The sequence below is a fragment of the Kwoniella shivajii genome, chromosome 5 (genome assembly GCF_035658355.1).
Source record: "Kwoniella shivajii chromosome 5, complete sequence".
NCBI classification, from domain to species: Eukaryota; Fungi; Basidiomycota; class Tremellomycetes; order Tremellales; family Cryptococcaceae; genus Kwoniella; species Kwoniella shivajii.
The window spans coordinates 976,510-998,308 of NC_085912.1; the positions used below are offsets into that span (position 1 = coordinate 976,510).

Sequence of the window (21,799 nt, forward strand, 5' to 3'; positions counted from 1 at the left end):
GCCTTGTGTCAGATGTGTACTGTGAAAGATCTGCATCGACAATGAGAGTGTGTAGTATGTAATTGATTATAGGTTCATATAGTTCGTGGAGGATTCGTTAAATTCGTATGAGCTCGTAAAAATGTGATTGATACTGTTCAGACACGAAAATATATTTTCTTTCTCTCGCCAACCGCCTTGCAGTCCTCTGGCACCCAGCCAATCTTATTTCTCTGTCAACAATCGATTCTGTCAAGGAAGCGGACTTTTGAACTATTCATTGAACTTCTTCGTGGTCTTGTACTCCTTCTATTCCAAATGATATTTCTTCCATCTTATTTCCTTCAACATCAGTGCCGTGTTCAAATTCTCCAAACTCATCTTGTATTCCTATGTGATCAATATCTTCCTTCCTAATTTCGTGGTCTACCGTTTCTGCTTTTCTTTCAAGCTCAGCCTGTTCTTCCTCCTCTTTTCTGATATCTTCCATAGTCAAAGTGGGTTCAAATTGTTTAGCCAATTCAGCCAGTTCCATGGGATTAAATGAAAGGGATCTTGGATCTTCATCATGTTCCGAACAGACCGATGTCTGCTTATATAGATCACTCGTAGAAAGATGGGTATCAAACGATGGTTCTTCTTGGTGGTATTTGATCATGGGTTTTGGACGTCCGAATTCTCTAGCTTGGCGAATGCTTCGCCCAGCGAGTGTAGACGGGGAAAGTGAGAAGTCGTCTTGATCATCCCAACCTTTATTCGTGGAAGCCTGCAGCAGCGTCTGTAATTCGCCTTCGTGAGCTTCTACTTCAGGTGACGGAGGCGTGTTGGGGGAGAAACACGACCATTGTTTGAGAGGTGAGAACGATGATATACACTGACAGAAGAGTTCAGTGAGGCCGGAGAAATCGAAATGGTGCATGTGTCATGGAATCAACTTTTTCTCGAAGCGCCTTCTTGATCTTATGCTTCGTAGAAGAGGTGAGCCACCTCAGTAAAGGGGGATGGTGATTTCGGAAACAAGGTCAATGATGACTCTGGATGAGAGATTCGTGAAGCAAAACCATCCCAAAAGCAAGGTTAACTGGAAGAAAAACTTGAAGTCGCGTAGACGCTTCACCGAAGATCACCCTGCTACCCCGCTAAAAAACCAAAAAACAATGCCTTCTACCCGAATCGAACGAGTGACCCTGTCATGGCAACCCATTCATAAGAACGGAGACTACTAGTGACAAATTCTAAACCACTGAACTAAGAAGGCTTTACGGGATCGTGAATTTTGACTCTAATATTAATGGCTTCAGCGCTTGTGGGAGCACATAAAGGAAGGTACTAACCTACGTCATCAAGTTACAATCAAATGTTTGTTACCGCGGCCGTTGACGTTGTCTGTCTGTGAGAACCTCGACTTTGTAAGTTACCTACACATTTTTGAGTAAATAAGATCTGGCTGGCTATTTATACTTGATGCTCTCGTTGTTGATAACTTTGATTTTAGCTGTATAACATCATCGTTTCTGTTTCGAAGTCAGAGTTCTCCCAAGGAATTTCCGTCTGTTTGCCATCATTTGATACAGCTTCTGTAGATCAACGATTGAACTTTTCCAACATTCTTATTTCTACATAATTCGACATGTCAGCTCAAAAAGTGAAGAACGTCGCGAAGGATGCCGTGAATGAACCTCTTACACCCAACTTTTCACCAAAAGATTACAGTACTTTCTTCCTTGCGGGAGCACTATGTTGTACTTTGTAAGTTCTTTCTGGATGTCTCTCTGAAAAAGACAGAGTTAACCGATATCGCTTTCCAGATCTCATGGAGCCATGACTCGTAAGATTCACCTATCTCTGATATATATCAGTGCCTTAGCTGACAGGAGCATCAGCTATTGACGTGGTCAAAACTCGAATTCAGATTGATCCAGCATTAAAAGGCTTCAACCTCCTCTCAGGTGGAAGGAGTATAGTCGCTGCTGAAGGAACTAAAGGTCTCTTGACTGGATTCGGTCCTACAGCAGTAGGATATTTATTCCAAGGTGGTGCTAAGTTTGCTGGATATGAAGCTGCTGTGAGTTCTTAATTCTGGGTCTCCCGGTGTTTCCTTCATGCTTGAACTGTAAATGTGACTCGATTGCTGACAAAAGTGAACACGCAGAAAAAATACTTGGTGGAACTATCAGGTAGTAGAGAAAGTGCTATCAAGAATAGAACAGCTATCTACCTGGGAGGAGCAGCGATTGCAGAGTGAGTGATGGCTCACCGATATCTTGAGTTATATTGTAAGCAAAACTAACCGTTGACCTCGTCCACACAGGTTCTTCGCCGATATCCTCTTGACGCCTTTGGAAGCTACCCGAATTCGATTAGTTTCAAACCCCAAGGTAAATGACCTTGTTCATGTGCCAGTAAGGGGAATCCAGCTGATAAAGTTTATTAGTATGCAGACGGTCTCGTATCAGGATTAACAAAGATTGCTACCACCGAAGGTGTCGGAAGTCTGTATGCTGGATTTATTCCAATCTTGTGTAAACAGGTACCATATGCTATTGGTAAGTTCGTCCAGGGATACATCATTCAACTAGATAGATGAATGACTGACATATTCACTCATCAACGTATAGGTCAATTCACCGTCAACGAGCGATGTACCGAATTTATCTATAATCGGATGACACCTGAAGCTAAAGCCAATCTATCGTCAACCAAACAATTCGGTATAACTCTTGGTTCAGGTATTGTAGCAGGTTTCGCAGCTGCTATTCTAAGTCATGTGAGTACGCCGTCTCGCATATTCGACCTGAATCGTTTAGCTGATTTGGGAACGAAATAGCCCGCCGACACTTTGTTGTCGCAAATCAATAAAGGTCATGGACCAAAAGGTCCTATGGTAAGTAGATTAGTAGCATTAGGCAAAGAAGCTGGATTTAGAGGATTATTCGCTGGTCTCGGTCCGAGGATGAGTAAGTTTGCCTTTCCCGTGTCTACCGCTGAAGAAGAAGAAGAAGAAGAATGAGATACTGATCAAATCGTACCTAACCATACAGTCATGACCGCCGGTCTTGTCAGTTCACAATTCCTCATGTATGGATGGATCAAGACAGCCATGGGAGCCAGACCAGGTATCGAAATACACAAAGAAGAGTAAAGTGCCTGAGTCGTCAGAGATCTTTGTAGCTATGAAATAGAGAACGGATATGTCAATCATAGATCATTTCGGCCTGTTGACAGAATACCGGAAAATCGTCACAATCGGCTTCGCACTCGTTAATCTATTTACTGATACATCGGTATGATCAAGATCCAGGAAAAACGGGAATGCTGTACGAGATCATTGCTGGAAACTGATGATAATACCTTCTTCCGTAGGGATACAAGTCAGTCTTCTTCACGGGACCCATCCTATCTGATTAGAATCAGCGCAGCAGCAATTTAGGCGAGATTATCTGATCGAGTATCATGTGCGGGATTAATGGTGGGAACAGACGTCACTCATGACCTCGGAGGCAATTCGAACTTATTTTACCTTCCACAGGATCACATCTTGCACGGGGTACAGGAACCATGGGAACCCAGTCATGCTTCTTAATGAAGTTCGTCTTTCTTATTGATCGGAGAAAAAGCTTTTTACCCGTGGATTTTGATGATTGCCATGCCAGAACAGCAATTCTTGTTTGACAGTGCCACTGCATTCTTTGAACCGTACAAAAGTTACCGCAAACACACGGAATGACCGGACATACCGATCGCTCAATTGTGTATTCTTAAATCAAGTCACATGTTGCGCCCTGTTTGAGCCTGAAATACTCCAATTAATTCAATTGATTCAATCAACGATCTTCCTTTGGATCTGCGGAGGAGTACGATACCTCGATTGCATCCTCTGACAAGCGGTACACATCAAGCTGATACTTTTGAACAGTCCTCTCAAATCGTGGCATGCAGCTGACGTCGTTCAGCTGACTCCTTTATATGTAAATTCTTCCTTCCGCCGTCCTTGATGCACGAGAACAAGTATTGGATGGCAGCGGTTCAACACGGCGAAAACTTAGTCTGCACAAAAAGATTTCATTCAAAAGTCGTAATATACAATAATATCATCATAGCAGTATATACCACAATCCTGCGACGCTGTAAGTACTTGATGAAATCTACTATTGTACAGGTAAAAACAAGAGATGGAATGTCGTGCCATACAGTATGTACAGATTGTTGTGTCATGAACAGAATTTCGGTTGGGAGTAGATATTTACAATGAGACGGATGTCCAGTCATCATACCTTTTCGAGAGCGTCGGGTCCATATTCCAAGACTGGAATGTTGTTACGATCTTTTTGATGGTCTGTGGCAATTGATGGGCCACTCGAAATGTCGCCCCACAGAACACCACATTTCGCATTGGGTTTCTCCTCTTCTGGGTTGTCGTATACCGTATGAGCTGGATCTGTATGAGCTGGATCTCCTTCAGTCGAGTCTGAAATGCTATTTTCATGCGTGACTGCCTGATTGCTACCTGCGTTTCTTCGTTTTTTTACGGCTCGAGGATTGAGAATCAAAGCGAGTACAATAATGATGATCATCATACCACTAGTAAGGACGTAAATGACCTTGGAAAAAGTTCAGATCAGCATCATCATCATACCACTAACAGTCAATAATGGCAGAATATGAAGAAATATCCCAGACATACCAAGGCTGAGATATCCAATTTGGGTCTAAACATTAGACTGATGATGTAGAAGAGCGCACCTGTGATATCGATAACAATGAAACTGTATGATAAACCTGTTACTTCCCGATGGATATAAATCTCATAATACTGTGGTCTACGACAAACACCCGAAAGTCAATCTCCCAGCCTTCTTTTCTGCTTTAATTGTCGGTATGGATAGCACTCACAACATTCCTATGACACCCATAATAGAGCTCATATATCCGTAAGCTATCATGGGGATCTCCGTACCGAGATCCTTTGCAGCCTTTTCCAAAAAAAAATCAGCAAGATCAACTCCAGGGAGGTAACTATAACAAGCAGGCGATTGAGGAGATATACCCAAAGTCCATAAATACTTCCCGCTTCACAGGCCGCAGCTATGATGAGACATACAGCTGCAATCGCAAGTATTCTCTTAAGAGAGTATCCGTATGAATAATACGCGCATTGGCAATAAGCTGCCAAAAAGACGATCAAGGATACGTGAACTTGCACAATCATGGGGATCGCCAATCGCCTAGTAACAGTGTAGACCATGTAAAACCAAGCTGATAGTGCCCATATGCTATCAATTGGTTTATGAGCCTAACAGTCTGCCTTATCTGGCTTGTAATTCTCGGGGAGAGTGATACTAACATCATGAGATGAGGTGAAATACCCTGGGTAGATTTGGTACGATAAGATTTATATATCTGTGGGAGACCCTAAGCACAGAAGCAGATGAGTTGGAGTTCGCACAATTGTTTCTTCCTAGATCATGACAGGTATCAGAGACTCACTTGTATAGTCCAGAGTACAGCACCAATGGTAGCCAGGATATTCTCGATGGTTTTGTTGTCGTGCATCCTTGATTTTCTGCTTAGTTTCCGTTACGGTTGGGGGTGAGAGTGTTCAGTAGTCTGTGAGTATGCTTTGTCGAGGTGAACTCGTTACCCCGTCAAGTTGATCTGGCCGCTATTTATAACTGTTTCTATTCGGAAGCATTTCGTCCAGGATGTATTGTGCGGATCTCAGATGATGATTTTGCCATATCGACTAATCGGGACCGTAAAACTTATCTTGTGACATAAGAGGTGTACATGGTCAGGGAGAAGTCACCGGGCATCTCACGATTATGGCCAGTCAGTGTTGGAAGAGAAAGTCTGGCCCATCAACAGTGATATCGAATGATATCTCGGCAAAACAAGAAAAACAGGCTTGAAAGCTTGAATTTAAGGGTCTTTAGCAATCGTTGGACAAATGAAATACGAATTAGCTGTGTTCAAACGTCTGAAGGATTACGAATAGTCTAAATGAAAGCTTAATAAGCATGAGTTGAAATTCCCGTTATGGTAGATGTCTAAGATGGGGACAGAGAACAATTTGTGAAGAAAACAGTTGTCCAGCAGAACACTTCGTGGGAATTAAATCTTTGATCGGATCCGTTGGCAGATAACCTGACGGTTCATTCCTTCCGAACATCTTGTGCTTGACCCCAAATCCTCATTGATCAATTTCTCGATCGACCGATCAACCATAAAGGATGTTTTGAGTCTGTACCTTGTATCTGGTCCCTGTACATCGCCGTATCCCCTGATCCCACAAATAGTTTTACAAAGCAATTAGGGCTACCCGTTGTATTGTGGAACACGAATCCTAGAGCTTGGGGAAGGACATGCAGAAGATATCGTTCACCTGCCGGTGAATCGGTCCGAGAGGCGTTTCCGGGCATTGCTGGGATGCTGACCTTCTCAAAGGATGGTAAGACGTATGCAGGTACCCTTTCAATCAATACTGCGGCAATCAATTTCGAGGAGTTGGCCCGCTGGCAGTATTCTCTTGATCGCCTGGACTTCAGAAGAGTGTCTCAACTTCGCCAAATTATTCTTGGTTCTGCCTGTTCTGTCGATCGAATGGATCGTTGCTTCAAGGTGCCCGAAGGCCATAAAAGTCACCTTCACGCATTTCTGGGAAAAAGATTATTAGCGATCTCCTGACGTCGTTCGTGAATGCTCGTTGGGAAACGCGGCCTCTTCCAGGCATCAGTCATGTTTCATGTCTTCCGTGATCAGACGTTCCGCTGCAGCTTGCCACTCTGCCACCTTTGGTCCGAGAACACGTGGTTGTATAGCGGACATTGCCGTTGTATTTCACAATGTAATGGAAGTGCAATAATCTGTTGTTTAACCGTATAGGTACTTAAATCGTCCTTCTTCTTCTTCATCTGTATTATCATCCTTCAACACGGTCATTCGCGAGGAGGTAACGACAAGAAATCAGAACGATTAAAAGAATGGACGTAGACACCCCTACACCCACAGCTGCTTCAAGCGTAATCAAAGCTTCTGATGACAAGAAAGCTAGATTCGAGGTGAAGAAGGTGAGTCAGCTCATTCCGTTTATGATGTCACCTCGGCTGTGATCAACCTTTCCGCCTTCCTGCGCTTCCTCAGAGTGTCCTGTACTGATGAGGAGCTGCATCGCTGATTTTATTATCCTTCACAGTGGAACGCTGTTGCACTTTGGGCATGGGGTGAGCAATCTTGCTTAGTCAACGAAATGACCTACAGCCAGAAAGGAGTCAAACGCTAACGAAGAACATAGACATTGTCGTCGATAACTGCGCTATCTGCAGAAATCACATCATGGATCTCTGTGAGTGCTGCAATCCCTACCTTCTGTGCCTAACGCAACAGAAGTGCAGATATCAGAGGCTGATTTTGTCTCTTTCATCAGGTATTGAATGTCAAGCCAATCAAGGAGCGGATAATGAAGGTGAGTCAGCTTTCCCAATGATTTGATTGCATGGGTGTAGCTAATTATACGTTCTCTTAGGGTGTACCGTCGCTTGGGGTATCTGTAACGTTAGTCCGATAGGCATACATTTCGGAAGACATCCAAGCTGATCCACTAATCAATATTAGCACGCATTCCACTTCCACTGTATCTCTCGATGGCTAAAGACCCGTCATGGTGGGCTCATATCATTTTCTGCTATTTATGAAGTGACCGTCAGCTGATCTTCTCTATGTTCCCATTTATCAGTGTGTCCTCTTGACAAGTAAGCTGTTGTGATATGTTTGATTTTAGGATGATAGCTGATGTGCCGATCGACTGCAGTCGACAATGGGAACTTCAAAAGTACGGTCGATGAAAAGAACAATCATTTCGATTTCAGTCCATACACCTTCCGCATACCACTTCCAACACCTTTGTATAGTTCACCACCAAATGTATGATAGATCAATGACCATCGCCGAATCTGGATGACGGAGACGCAGATCATCGTCGTAATGCAGCAGTTTACGTGATGCAGATATGCTAATGCGTGTGTATGAGGTGTCAAATAATGCTATCTAGTCCTGACCCCCCTTTCCTTGCCTAACTGTCCTATATGATATACCTTTATCTATTGGATCTATGTTCTCTTGGTCGATTGACTCCATGAACCGTTTTCAAATCTTCCTTCTACCCTTTCAATTTCTGCACCTAATTTGCCTACACCATCTTGTAAAATATCACAAATTTTGATTCTTAGATCTCTTTCTTTTCCTTCTGATAGTACACCTTTCCCTCTTATTTCCCTCTGAGCGTCCCCAACCATACTAGGATTATCGTCTTGAGACTCTTGCTTCCAATCACCCCCTACACCAACGGGTCCAACTTCCTTTCCTGCCAGATCCCGCCAAGCTTTCACTAAAGGCTCTATTTGAGAAGTGAGAGGTTGCCCAACTGTTATACTTATTTTAGCACCGGGTCTAGGGATAGGTTTTGGCCATCCTCTTCGTTCATCTAATATCTGATCGAAACCTAAGAGATGAAATGACATGCGAATTTAGCTCCTTCCGCACTATCTATGCTCAGTCGAAGTGAGATACACAAATTGTTGCTTACCGGATATCCACATAGGTATGATCTCGGGCATGACTTTCGAATCCATTATTATCCTTCCTATACCCCATTTGAATCTCAGTAAACCTCCTTCAGGATTAGTCTTTTCCTGATTGACTTTTCCCTCGGGGAAGATATGTATCTTCGATTCGTGAGATTATCAGCTTGCTTTTCTATCTTTTCTTTTCATATTACATCATGAAGGCGAGGGAATGTGCTGTGCTCGATCGATTTCGGATGCATGGAATGAACCGCTCACCCAATTACCATCCTGTAGTAACTTGACAGCACGATCTACTGCAGGTTGAAATATACCACCACCTCTATGAGTCTCAATAACTTGACCAAGATTGAAAAACTTTGAATGAAGCGGTTTAGTGAACATAACATCTGATGCTGTATACCACAAGTCAGCAAGAACAGTAGCAACCGAAGGCGAGAGATATGCGGTTGGAATAGGCCAGTGTGGTGACATTGAAGAAGAGGAGACTTACCCCCTAACGTCCATCTAGAGTTCCTGCATGTATGCGAAGGGGTAGCGAAAGGGAAATAGGTAGACAAAGGCATGAGGGACCACATCTGCAGGAACAGTCTCAGTCTTTCGATGAAGATTTGGACAAAGGGGATGCGGCTGACATACCATTGGGTCGTCACACACTGAATTATGATTACATACTATACATGATTTATTTATCAGCTATCGAGGCACAAGAAGCATGGGTCTTGAACTCCCGCGTTACTGAAGGAGGTGAAGAATCTTCTTTGGCACAGAAAGAGCGAATCTCACTTACCAGTAACAATACCTCGTCTACTGCCTTGCGAGCTATCACCATCCTTATCTAGTCCCTCTATAGCCTTTCCTTTTCCTTTCCCATCATGCGGTATCTTCAGCGCATCTAAGAGTATTGGTAGTCCGTTGATATCATACTTTTTTGTGGTTAATCGTAGAAAAGTTCTAGAAGCTAATGCGATTGTGGAGAGTGTAAGTGCCGAAGCGAATGAGGACGGTCGAGCCATTATTGAATACGACCTTGTTTATCCCCAGCACGAGTTTTATTTGTCTTGTTCTCCCAAGCGACAGGCCCTCCCTCGAAGCAGCGTACAGTGATGAGTTTCTAGCAAGACAGGAAGACAGGAAGACTTATAAGATGTCGATGAAAAAAGTCTACAAACGTTGGTCATCTCTCCAACTTTTCCGTTATTTGGTTTGTTGCCGTGCCTGATACCAGATATTCGAACAAGCCGAATCACGGTTGAAACGAGTTATCCACATTGTACTTGCTCATGCAATAAAGTTATCGTCGTGGACTATATACACGCGTATATATATGCATTCGATAGATGGGTTACAACAACAATCTGTATATCATGCTTATGCTGGGTATACTTTCTACATCCTTTTGACCGGCGCTTAATCCCGCAAATATTGCGCTCTTTGTACCGTATCATATGATCAGCCTAGTCCACAGTAGATGGCACGGATCATTACTTACAGATCATGAATTCGGTCGAACACAATGGTCAGATACGATGTATCGTTCAGTAATGCTTCAAACTGTTTGATAGCATCCTCTTCAGAGAGATCGAGCATAAACTTTTCTTGTACCTATATCGCCGACCCAAATAAGCTCGATTGCCATTTACTTTTCGGTGAAGAAGTGACTTACTTTCCAAACAGCTTTATCAGGTTCTGATTGTATATCCTGTATACCCGCATCAACCATCAGAGCCACAAGATTTAGTATCAAATTCGCGTTCTTCCTCAACCCGATAAATGCTGTATAACACAAACTTTGAAATCGCGCGTAGTGGGCGGATGCAGTGCCGCCCATAGCATCCACCATTTCCTTACATACTTTCACCGGAGGTGGATAGGGTTTCGGATCTCGGCCAAGGATGTACCCAAAATCGACTGTACACCTGTCAGCTGTTTCCTTTATTTGACAAAGCTCCATAGGAGATGACTGACCGTGGAAGAAATGGCCATCTGGCGCCAACATCAAATTATCCAAATGTCGATCTCCCACACCGAGGACGTAGGTAAGAACAGAATAACCGGCTGAATGGTAATAATGGTCAGCTTGCTGAGATAAGACCATGATACGGTGACTGACCACAACTTCTGACAAAAGTATCCATCACTCCAGTCTCAATCCCGTATGATCCCAATGCGCCATCATCCGCATGTTCCTGTCTGAGGTAGTTCTGCAAGCTTCCAAATTCTGCCATGATAGCCGCCAAACTTTTGCTTGGTACAAACTGGACCATACCTTCTGTTTTTGACGTAGCAAGTACGCTATAAGGACTCAGTCGAAGATCCAGGTTCTCCTTCCTCAACAAGCGATCCATAAGCGTGAAAAGCTGGATCACTAGTTGATCTTGTCTAAGGTCATCGCCATTTTTGAAGATAATGGGGTAATCGGGAGTGATGCTGATGGGAGTTTCAGGGGAAGAATCGTCCTCCGGATATCGATTGAAGTCCGTGGTTTCAAACCATATAAGTAAAGGGAGGAGATTGGACTTGAAGACAGACGACTTGTCAGGAGTGACCGCAGTGACAGTCACCCTAGGGTTCAGAGGTAAGGGCAAAGCAGCAGGCAGCGGTGATAGATTATGTTTTGAATCTGCAAGATACGATTTCAATTTCTCGATTTTCTTGGATCTCGAATCCTTGGAAGAACGTATTTCCTTTGATCGGGCTGAAAGAGCTTCGACGAGCTCGCCTTGTCTTCGCAGAATGTCTCGCTGAGCTGCACCATCTGACGTCTGCGACGAAATCAGCCCAATACGTGAGGAATTGAACGAAGGGAACTTACTTCAGACAGTCCACGGTGGAATCTAAATGCGACTTTAGCGTACATCTTACCGACTGGTTGACCAGCATCACACTCGATCATGAGATACCAGTGAAATGTTGTACCAAGGACCGGATTGGCAATACTTCGATCTATCAGGAACTGAGCTAGACCACTATCCTCTTCTCCTGTAGGTATTGCCGTATCACGCTTCCTATGAGGTTTACTGACTCTCATCAAATCGGTTGACGAGGATATCGAATCGAATTTGAGTGCTTGCACCAATTGTAGGAGGTACAGTAGTAATTCCTGATTCAGCAGTTAGGATTGTCTCGGAAAACCTGTAAAGCAAAGAGCTTACCTCATCGTCTGCTCTTTCTAGACGCTTAACGGCAAAAGCTCTAACTCTCTTGTCGGTAAATCCAGGACCTAGTAACTCAAGAGCATCGTCCATTCCAACTTCCTGTCCCCATAATGGCAGCAGCTTTTCAACAGCTTGTTTCGCTTCTACTGGATCTGACCAGGTGACACATTTGAGGAACTTGGTCAGAGATCTCGGGGACCTTGAAAGCGAGAAACGGAATTTCCAGAGTAGATCTTTATCGAGAGCAGAGAGAGATGATGTAGGGGGAAGACGGAATATTTCCTATTGAATATCGTTGTACGTTAACTTGGGAGACTTTTTCGTGGTTGATTGACCTTACATTCAGCCGATCACGCTCAGCTGGACCCGGTTTCAGATCCCTTCCTTCATCTCCAAGTCTCTGACTACGCAGTAGCTTCCTATGCTTGACTTCCACTGGATTCTCCCGCCATGCATCAGGATCATAGGTGCGCCAAAGGTATGGATCGCTTGAAAGTAAATGAGGGGGAACACCAGATACGTGTTGTTGATTCTGTGGTAACGGATGAGGTATCGGTGCTGGGAGGACAGGTATTGAGCTTTCCTGTACGTACCGTGCTTTAGTTTTGTGTGTAATCGTATGATGAAAACTGATCGCGACCTACTTGTTCAGAGAAAACAACGGGGAAATCGAATTTCGGTAGATCAACATATAAGTACAACTTGTCAGATTTGCTTGATTCAACCTGAACATGAGCCTATATCAGCCATTCATTGCTCAACCCTGAAGAGTAATACTTACAGAATGAGCCTTTTCGATTTGTCTGAATGCCAACCTATCCAACCAATCTATCTTCACGATATCACCCCTATCAAATTCTTTGACCAGCTGTGAGGTACGTGAGCGGGGCATTCATGCGTGTATGTCTCAACAGCTTACTCTTTCAAGTCTACCCATCTCATCTTCTGCTTCTCCTTCTATCTCACTTGGAGTAGTCGAATTTGGCCTTGGATCCGCTTCCACATTTCGATGAACGTACAAGCGTTGCTGACCTCGCTTTAGTGTTCTAGGGCAGATGTTAGCTCAAGCATCAGATATCGTCAGATGAGCTTACCGCTTAGCAGTGAAGAGACTCATCGTAGTGCCTCCGACCGGGACAGGCTTTCCCGCACCATGACAATCCCATATGGTGAACGTGATCTGAGACGCGAGGAGGAGGGATGGGTAAGTGATTGGAAGCACAACCGTGTAATTCCAGCTAGGTAACTATCAGCGAGGGGCGCATACATCGACGGCTGCTACTCACCTGTATCCACGAGGAAAGTCTTTCCAAGCTGTTCGGAACGGAAGAGTGTACTCTATTCCATTCGCCCAAAGTTGACATGCAATGTATAGATCAGATGGACCGCTATCTGCAGTGTAAGCTTTACCTCGTAGCTGTAGGATTGTTGGCACTGACTCATTCTGCAGCCCTGCATGAAGCAAATCTGGATCTTTCAGCGAGTCCGTATTTGATCTTCTAGGTACGCTTCCTTCGAGAGATGTACTATGGATTTGCCTCGTCAGATAACGCAACGAGTGATAGTCAAACGAGAGAGCTCACATCTTGAGAGCGACGTGCGACTTCAGATCACATAGGCGAGCAAAGGAGTAATCTTTGTCCCGCGAAGGGTCTGTCTGCATTGTCGTCGCTTCTTCCTCTAGCGGTTCGCTTTGCAATTGATTGTTGAGCACAATATTGCTACATGTCGCACAAAGCTAAGAGAGGATGGTAACAAGTTAGTTTAAAACGTCTGTCAACATTGACATGACAGAGAGAGCCAGCGGCGATCACCGAATACGGAGTTGAACTTCAATGTCCGCTTATCTTCGGTAAAAAGTTAGAAAGCGTTTAGGATTTTTGGTTTGATTACTTTTGTCTTTTTATATAATTACTTGTTACACTTGTCTTTCCTTTCTCACAACGAAAGAACACATCATGGCACCATCACAGCTCTCGCAGCTCAAAGCTGCTCTGAGCTCTGCAGGACTTAACAAGAAAAATCACTCCAAAAAGGAAAAAAAAGCTTACAAGAAAGGGGGCGCTAGAGAGACGGACAGAGCTAAGAAGTTGGATAAATTGGAAGAGATCAGACGAAATCTCAATAAATTCGATGAGCGAGAGACAAAGGTGGGTTGTTGTCTCTGAATGTGCCAAAGTCCCTTTGCTGACACTACGTGCAGGTGAAACACGACGTAGGAGGGAGGAACCTCAAAGGCGTAGTCGGACGACCTAGTGCAAGTAAACAAGCCGGTCTTGAACAGGTGAGCTTTACCAATGGCTTTTGGAGATAGAAACGAAGCTAATCCACCTTGATATAGCGGAAGAAAAGTCTGTTACCTGAGCACCAACTTCGAGATCACACCGGAACCTTCCGCGATCGACGATTTGGTGAGAATGATCCTAGTTTATCAATTGAAGACCGGATGTTAGAGCGATATACGCGGGAGAGACAGAGGGGTCAAGGAAAGAAAGGATTGTTCAATCTTGAAGACGCTGAAGATGAGCTCGACGGCTTCGATGAAGGCTTCGCTCTTGGTGGTCTCACTCATGGTGGGAGAAGTGTCTTGGATCTACCAGGAGATGACTTTGAAGCTCAAGGTTTCGGAGAGAGAGATGATGACGAAGATGAGACTAAAGGCACTGTGGATAGAAGAACGGTAAACAAAGTACATTTTGGTGGATTTGACGGCGATGAAGACGAGGAAGAACTAGTAAGTCATTCTTTGACAATACCGGCACTATGCTGACTGCTTAACCATTGCAGCCTGAAAGGAAAAAGAGCAAAGCCGAAGTCATGTCAGAAATTATTGCTAAGAGTAAGGAATATAAGGTGAGCCGATTCTTGCCATTGACCTTTCAGATCAGCTAACATCTCGGTTGTTTAGTACGAGCGTCAACAACAGAAGGAGATGGATGACGAGCTTCGAGATCAGCTCGACGACAATCTTGATGACCTGCGGGCTTTATTGCAGGAAGGAGTACCTGCTCGATCTGCCGCTTCGAACTTTGCTAGTACTTCTCGTCAAGCTGCTGCCGCTGCCGATCCCGAAGAAGATGTAGACTATGATCAAGTCGTACGAAGTCTCGCCTTCGAATCTCGAGCAAAGCCAAAGAACAGAACGAAAACAGAAGAAGAGTTGGCTCTCGAAGAGAAGGAGAATTTGGAGAAAGCAGAAGCAAAACGATTGCGAAGAATGAGGGGAGAAAGTATTAGCGATGATGAAGACGGAGAAGGGTCGAGAAAGAAGAGGAAAACAGAGGCAAGAAAAGCTGACGCGGATGATTTGGGAGACGATTACGTGGAAGATGAAGCACTTCTTGGACCTGGTATAACACGAGAAGATATAGAGAATATGGCTTTGCCTTCTGGCGACGAAGATGACGATCTGGACGAAGAAGACGACGAAGTAGGTAGTGAGATTGAGGGGGAAGACGAAAGCGGAGAGGAACACTCTGAAGACGAAGAAGATGAGGAAGAGGATGACGATAGTGCCGTTGGGTCTGCGATGGAAGACCTAAACGATCAAGATGTCCTCGAAACGCTCGAATCCGATGGGGAGGAAATTGAAACCGTCGTCAAGAATAGCAAAGGAAAGAGAGCTGCTGTTCAGCCAGGAAAAGCCAAGGAAATCCCATTCACTTTCCCTTGTCCCGCAACTATTGAGGAGTTTGAGGAGGTTTTGGAGGGTTTGGAAGATTCGGCTTTACCTACTGTAGTTCAACGTATACGTGCGTTGCACCATCCTAGTCTGGCTGTTGGCAATAAGGAGAAACTACAGGTGAGTTGCAGCTCGCCCACAAATGATGTCGTAATTAACTAATAATCCTTTCAGGATTTCCTTGGTGTGCTGATTGATTACACCTTGATCCTATCTTCTCGCACGCCCCCGCCCTTCGACCTCATCTCTTCTCTCACACCTCATCTCATCGCTCTAGTTAAACTCAACATTATCACAGCTGCCAGTCACTTCGTCGACAAGCTCAAACTGATGCAGAAGAACTTGACGAGAGGTTTAGCCAAAGGGTCGTCTGCAAAAAGCTCCAAAACCTTTCCAGGTTGCCCTGAATTAGTACTTCTTCGGTTGATAGGTACCATGTGGTCCACCAGTGACTTTTCCCATCCGGTTGTAGCGCCTGCTGTCTTGCTCATAGGGCAGTACCTCGGTCAGAGCAGGATAAGATCGACATCGGACCTAGCTTCAGGACTGTTCTTATGCTCTCTACTAGCGCAGGTCAGTCTGAGATGTATAATCGTGGGACTTCAAACGCTGATCTACTTCGTAGTACGAAGCATTATCGAAGCGAATCTTGCCAGAAGCTGTAAATTTCGTGGCGTCTAGTATCCTCGTACTTCTTCCAAGGCGCAAGGGATTCGAGGCCAATCCAACGTATCCCGATGCCAAATCGAATGACGTGGATTTATACATCAGCCAAATCGCTGCTATCGTACCCGACCAACCAGTCAACATATCCGAAGCGATAAATTCTGCATCATCGGACCTCAGGCCTGAGCAGGATGAACGAGTCAAGGCGAATCTCCTTGCCGTTGCTTTCAGTCTAGCTCCAATATACGCCACAATGTACGCATCATCAGAGGCATACATTGAGCTGGTACAACCTCTCGCCAGGGTAATGGAAGGTTCACGAGTAGCTAAGCTATCACCTGAATTGGGGGTATGCGCGTTTCTCTATATACTTGGCAAACTGATCGCTGATATCCCTGAACAGGCAATGCATGCAGCGTCTTACACCTCTATCGCTAGATCTCTCAACCACGCTCGAGCTGCGCGCAGACCTCTCACTCTTCAAGCGCATAAACCCATTCCGATTGCCTCACATGCACCTAAATTCGAAGAAAACTTTGCTCCCGGTAAACACTACGATCCCGATGTGGAGCGTAACGCTACAGCCAAACTTAAAGCTCTATACAAGAAAGAAAGAAAAGGTGCTATCAGGGAACTTAGGAAAGACAACAAATTCTTGGCTGGTGAAAAGGCTCGTGAACAAGCTGAGAAGGACAAGGATTATAATAGCAAGATGAAGAAGGTCGAAGGTTCTCTTAATGTTGAAAGAGCCGAAGAAAAGGAGATGCAAAGGTAAGTCGATACTCCTGAATAGAGGTAGGTCTTTACTGATTAGATGTTCGTCAAACAGAGAAAAACAACGAGAAAAGAGACGTGCTGGTAGAGGATAAACCAGTTAGCTATTTACGTACGTATCAATATTAGGTATCAATATAACATTGGCATCATTGCCATATCATGTATAACACTATCATTCCCATTCATACAAACTCCCAGAACCGAAAACACCTCTTGCACCTGCGGTTTTAACTCTCGCTCTATCGATAACTCTCCTACTTGTGTTATTATCCTTAATTCCCAACAGTTCATTCCGATATGAACCATTGCAATCACAGCCGCAATGAACACAGCTGCCATTAGTCTTGGATTGATTTGCGGCAGCTACTTTAGCTCTTTCCAGGTCATCTTTCAGTTCTCTAATTTGAGCTTCCAATTCGAATGAATGAACCCTCCAGGCTTTCTTAGCATTCAAAATCTGTTCATTGAATCGCTTGGTCAGTTCTGTACTTGTCGTAGGTTCTTCACCTTGAGGAATTGTTTTGCGTGACATTGATACCGGTGTAGAAGGTAAAAGGGAATCATGCTGAAGTTCCTGGTCATTTCTTGAAGAACCATGAATCATGTAATCAACAGGCAGTCCTCTTGAGAAAGTCATACTGACGGGCCTTAATTCTAATTTTATGGGTCTGGATATGGTCATCTTATCGCCGTCATCACTATTCGGTTCTTCGACATGTTGGTGTGCAGGTGCCAGGTATTTTCTATTTGAAGTCGATTTGGGTGGCCCACCTGGGCCATCCCCATTGCTCTGGGATGGAAATGCATCAGACCACACAGATTGTCTTCCATCTCTACTTTTAATCGGTGGAGTGGGCATGGTGGGTAAGGGTGGGATTTGCACTTTATCGGATTTGTTGAACAATCGCATTATACCTGATTTCTTACTTCGAACTCTGTTCAATGGCGGGGAAGAGGGTGTTGATGTGCATAATGTAGTCGGATGTAACGGATTGCTAGGGTTATCATCTGGTATGGGTGGTATGGAGAATGAGGTAAGAGGTCTAGATTTTTGTTGAGGTATCGCAGTAGTCGTCGCGGATCTAATGTGTTGCTGATGACTACCTGTACTGTGAGCTGACTTAGCTTGATTCCTCTTTCTTTCCCTTTCTTGAGCTGCTTCAAGTGAGATTAAACCAAACCCAGGTGATCCGGAACTCAGTAATGGCCTATTTGCAGCAGCAAACATATGGTTTCCTACGTTCGGAGTCGGTGTAAGATTGAGGGTCTCAAGTGTAATCTGAGATTGTGGTTGAGTCGGTACAGGTTGTTTGTAGCTATTTGAAATCGTTCTCGGCGTGACAGCAGGTAACAACGACGTGAGCTGACAACCGTCATCCACTACAAAAGAATGAGACTGAAGGGGTTCACTTCTTTTGCCCTTGTTGGAAGTTGAAGAAGACGAGTTACAGGTCAGAGTAGGGGAATGATCTAATTTTGTAGACATTTGTGATTGGCGCAATTTTGGTGTGATTGGCATCGATGTGTCGTCAGAAGAAAATGTCGTGCTAGTAGTCTGGTTACTTGCCAGACTCAAACCTGATGCAGAAGGGAGCAAATGCTTTGTCGTTGTCGTCGTTGATGTTGACATTGAAACACCTAAAATTTGAGCTAGACCGCGCCGAGTCGTTGTAGAAGATGATGCAGTGTTTTCAACTGAATTACTGTCTGATATCGTTTTTGTAGAGTTGAAGCTCTGTTCTCTTTCTCTATCTCTTGACGCTTTCGTAATATTGCTCTGTTTACTATTGCCGTTGAACGAAGAAGAGGAAGTAGCAGCGTTGATCATTCTACTTGCTTGTTTACTGAATCCACTAAACATATCAGCTGAGCCTACCACTGTGACATTCCCACTTGGAGTTCTTGTTCGTTGTGACGGAGGTAGTATCATAGACCATTCTTCCTGTGATTCTTGTTCTAATTCCCAGGGTACCTGTGTATACTTTCTGACTTTTGGTCCACCAACCATCGACATTCTTCTTGGATCATCAGCATCTTCACCTTCCTCGTCAGGATGCTCGTGATCCTCGTCTGAGCCCAGATCGGATTCAGATAAAGCTTGTAACCTTTTTGAAGTTCTTGCCATTTGCAGTTTGGGTGAATGACCCATCCTACTATACAAAGAGGGCGATGACGCTGTAGGTGACACTTCAATCATGTTCTCACGGGGAACAGCTGATTGTGTGGGCGATGATGTTAGATCCACGAAGGTATTTTTAGAATATGAATATGGGATAGATGAGATCGCTTGTGCTCTTGATTGTATCAGATTAGGTATAGTAGGCGAGTAAGATGAGTAATAACGTGTTGACGACATGCTGCGACCAGAAACGGAAAACCAGAATGATATTAGGGGAGTGGGAGTACGGATTTCTACAACTTCAATCGCGCATCAAAAAGGTCATGTGAGCATTTTGGAAACTCATGCCTTCCCTATATTTACTTCACAAATACTAGCCTCCCCGTCCAGTCATTAGGCCAAGGAGAACTCTATTCAGTTCAGGAGATGTGAAACCGCACCGACAAATCAGTCGAACTGTAAATCACCCAATCAAGCCACCTCATCTCGTCTTAGTGGTAGAAGATAAGCATAAATAAACAGAGCCAATGTAGGTAGAAAGATGCATGGCAAGATGACACAAAGGTATGCGTACGTAATGTCCAACAGATTTGAAGTTCAGATTTAAGCTCTAGAATGTAGAATTATCTATTTGTTACATAAAGTCTAGTTGGCGGGCTGGAAGTGAAAATCGTCAGCCCATTCGCTTGGAAGACCAATCAAAGAAGGACGCATCTCACCTTTCGAGAAATCCACAAGGCCATGGGTCTGGTCACAAATTATGTACAACGATCAGCACTGCAACACGGGGGAATTGTTTCAATACAGTACTTACGTGAAAAGCTTGGTTCTTCCTCCAGCAACGAGAGCATCAGCGGCGACAATGAGAGATTCTCCAACACTGTGAGTTCCCTTGGGAACAAGTCCAACTTTCTCAAAGGCCCAGATAGCGTTTTGAGTGCAGAAGATACCCATTTTGCTTGTTCTCCAACAAGTAAACACTGAAAAGACATATGAGCGGAGGGCAAAGCATCGTTCAAAAAGAGGAGCACGCACTATCCCAGACAGTTTGAGCCTTCCAGATGTCACCCTCAAGAGGGTAGTACCAAGGTACAACATCACCTCCTACGAGAGTATCAGTATAGCATATGATTAAAATCGAAGATGTCACTCACGATCAGCGAGATCTTCTTCGTGCTCAATGTCGAAACCGACGGACTTCAAGGCATTTCGAGCAGCGGTCAAGTTTCGCATTTCAGGGATACCGTCACCGACCTGTTCATTTGCAATGTTGTCAGGCACGTAATGCAAGAACCTTGAATCACTCAACTCACCTCAATTCCATGAGCGATTTCCTTGTGCTTGGGGTTTGAGGCGTCCCATTCGTCGGTCATACACCATTCGTACACACCGAACTGAGATCTGTGGTTAGTCCTTGATAATATGTCGGTACATTGGTTAGGTGGGCGTTCACTCACAACACCTCCGGGTTTGAGGACCTTGAAGATTTCACCATAGATACCCTCAAAATTGGGAGCGTGACAGGTTGCCTCGATGGCGTAAACTAGATCGTTCGGTGGATAAACGCGGTAGTTTATAAGAAAGTAAGAAAACAGTACTTACCAGCATCGAAAGAGTTCTCTCCGAATTGTTCACTCAGTTTCATGAAATCACCCTTTACAAAAGAAACTTTGTCACTCAATCCAGCCTTTTTTGTTTTGTTGGTAGCACGACCGATTTGGAAATCGTTGTTGTTGAGACCAACGATGGTAGCGTCTGAGAATCGGGCGATTTCACGAGCGGGTCCACCAACACCACAGCCAACATCAAGTACTCGCATACCAGGTTTGAGGTGCATCATTGAGGCGAGGTAGTGTTCATGTCTGGCAAGCTGGTTTTGTTTTAGACATATGACAATTGACGTGCAGAAAGAGCTGAGAGCTTACAGCTTGAAGAAAACCTTCACCCTTGTAAAACCGACAGAAGTGGAAAGAATCGGCTGATTGAATAAATGGTTAGTTGAGCGGAAGGCGAAGATACAAATGCAGACTCACCCCATCCGTACTCGTAAAGTTCAGTGGCACCGTCGTAGTAACCTGACAAGGGGGAATCAGCTTTTCACCACAGCACTGAAGATGCAGTAATTTACCATTTACGACCTCAGTGTATTGGTCTAATCTGTTTGCCCTATGTGTCTGGTTGTCGTTGGCAGATTTTTGCTCCCAGAACTTGTTGTAGTTTGTGACACGGTCAGCGGAACGAGCATCGGCGGGCATCTACAGGATACACGTTAGAGAGTCGCATGGCTGGATGAGTCGCACGAGAATGCTCACTATTGGATATTTTACTGTTGAAGTAGATGGACCGATGGGAGAAACGAGTGTGAGAAAAGTCGAACAATGATTGAATGAGGGTCAAACAAGAGACAGATTGTGGATTAGATATAAAGTGTTTGTTTGATACTGTGTTGAAAAAGTCCAAAAGGGTTTCAAAGCCAAAGTTATCGAACGATGGTACCAGGCACGGTCCTGCACGCGCTCGGATCAACATATATATATATACAAGAGAAACATAAATCATCGTCCCATATAATTGTTATTATTCATAATTACTTTGTCTTCAAACTGCCACTATCGCATATCCCCGCTTACTGCCTCAGGAACTCATCCACGTGGTCATGACTCTTTCTAGGCTGTAGGTGGGACCGAGCTTTTTAATCCCATCCTCTATATATCTTCCTTGATTGCCTCCTTCTTCCATGGATTAATCCCTAGGACGGGCTGATGAAACGGTGTGAAACTTCTTCGTTCAGCATTCAGTACGACTTGATACGTTGTTGTAGAATGGACGAGCGTTCAAT

At 44.3% G+C, this 21,799-nt stretch overlaps 9 protein-coding genes across 9 annotated transcripts; 3 read left to right on the forward strand and 6 right to left on the reverse strand.

Moving 5' to 3' along the window:
• Positions 1-256: 256 nt before the first annotated feature.
• On the reverse strand, positions 257-898 carry IL334_004101 (uncharacterized protein; the record flags this gene model as incomplete). The annotated part of the gene is made up of 1 exon (XM_062935824.1): positions 257-898. One exon carries the CDS (start codon positions 896-898, stop codon positions 257-259), a length of 642 nt encoding a protein of 213 aa, XP_062791875.1.
• A 711-nt stretch (positions 899-1,609) lies between these two features.
• On the forward strand, positions 1,610-3,121 carry IL334_004102 (uncharacterized protein; the record flags this gene model as incomplete). Its single annotated transcript, XM_062935825.1, has 9 exons — positions 1,610-1,728; positions 1,788-1,807; positions 1,863-2,044; positions 2,132-2,220; positions 2,291-2,357; positions 2,414-2,525; positions 2,598-2,746; positions 2,807-2,936; positions 3,021-3,121. 9 exons carry the CDS (start codon positions 1,610-1,612, stop codon positions 3,119-3,121), a joined length of 969 nt encoding a protein of 322 aa, XP_062791876.1.
• Positions 3,122-4,247: 1,126 nt separating this feature from the next.
• Positions 4,248-5,532, reverse strand: IL334_004103 (uncharacterized protein; the record flags this gene model as incomplete). Its single annotated transcript, XM_062935826.1, has 6 exons — positions 4,248-4,580; positions 4,664-4,799; positions 4,873-4,952; positions 5,027-5,252; positions 5,324-5,391; positions 5,467-5,532. The coding sequence occupies 6 exons, from the start codon at positions 5,530-5,532 to the stop codon at positions 4,248-4,250; spliced, it is 909 nt and encodes a 302-aa protein (XP_062791877.1).
• Positions 5,533-6,959: 1,427 nt separating this feature from the next.
• Positions 6,960-7,820, forward strand: IL334_004104 (RING-box protein 1a; the record flags this gene model as incomplete). The annotated part of the gene is made up of 8 exons (XM_062935827.1): positions 6,960-7,046; positions 7,172-7,199; positions 7,271-7,321; positions 7,403-7,441; positions 7,502-7,530; positions 7,591-7,639; positions 7,712-7,727; positions 7,787-7,820. 8 exons carry the CDS (start codon positions 6,960-6,962, stop codon positions 7,818-7,820), a joined length of 333 nt encoding a protein of 110 aa, XP_062791878.1.
• Positions 7,821-8,084: 264 nt separating this feature from the next.
• Positions 8,085-9,574, reverse strand: IL334_004105 (uncharacterized protein; the record flags this gene model as incomplete). The annotated part of the gene is made up of 6 exons (XM_062935828.1): positions 8,085-8,476; positions 8,561-8,699; positions 8,817-8,953; positions 9,052-9,136; positions 9,198-9,232; positions 9,349-9,574. 6 exons carry the CDS (start codon positions 9,572-9,574, stop codon positions 8,085-8,087), a joined length of 1,014 nt encoding a protein of 337 aa, XP_062791879.1.
• A 394-nt stretch (positions 9,575-9,968) lies between these two features.
• Positions 9,969-13,379, reverse strand: IL334_004106 (uncharacterized protein; the record flags this gene model as incomplete). Its single annotated transcript, XM_062935829.1, has 15 exons — positions 9,969-9,990; positions 10,051-10,163; positions 10,225-10,469; positions 10,527-10,616; positions 10,672-11,323; positions 11,374-11,661; positions 11,714-11,998; positions 12,057-12,299; positions 12,361-12,441; positions 12,498-12,584; positions 12,636-12,762; positions 12,811-12,954; positions 13,003-13,104; positions 13,156-13,242; positions 13,300-13,379. 15 exons carry the CDS (start codon positions 13,377-13,379, stop codon positions 9,969-9,971), a joined length of 2,646 nt encoding a protein of 881 aa, XP_062791880.1.
• A 295-nt stretch (positions 13,380-13,674) lies between these two features.
• IL334_004107 (uncharacterized protein) lies at positions 13,675-16,933 on the forward strand (the record flags this gene model as incomplete). The annotated part of the gene is made up of 9 exons (XM_062935830.1): positions 13,675-13,866; positions 13,920-14,000; positions 14,058-14,450; positions 14,504-14,569; positions 14,625-15,518; positions 15,573-15,971; positions 16,024-16,413; positions 16,468-16,835; positions 16,894-16,933. The coding sequence occupies 9 exons, from the start codon at positions 13,675-13,677 to the stop codon at positions 16,931-16,933; spliced, it is 2,823 nt and encodes a 940-aa protein (XP_062791881.1).
• An 80-nt stretch (positions 16,934-17,013) lies between these two features.
• IL334_004108 (uncharacterized protein) lies at positions 17,014-19,197 on the reverse strand (the record flags this gene model as incomplete). The annotated part of the gene is made up of 1 exon (XM_062935831.1): positions 17,014-19,197. The coding sequence occupies one exon, from the start codon at positions 19,195-19,197 to the stop codon at positions 17,014-17,016; it is 2,184 nt and encodes a 727-aa protein (XP_062791882.1).
• Positions 19,198-19,605: 408 nt separating this feature from the next.
• IL334_004109 (uncharacterized protein) lies at positions 19,606-21,215 on the reverse strand (the record flags this gene model as incomplete). Its single annotated transcript, XM_062935832.1, has 11 exons — positions 19,606-19,617; positions 19,680-19,707; positions 19,775-19,940; positions 19,996-20,064; positions 20,115-20,214; positions 20,274-20,354; positions 20,418-20,503; positions 20,563-20,830; positions 20,886-20,938; positions 20,994-21,035; positions 21,089-21,215. 11 exons carry the CDS (start codon positions 21,213-21,215, stop codon positions 19,606-19,608), a joined length of 1,032 nt encoding a protein of 343 aa, XP_062791883.1.
• Between the last annotated feature and the right edge of the window lie 584 nt (positions 21,216-21,799).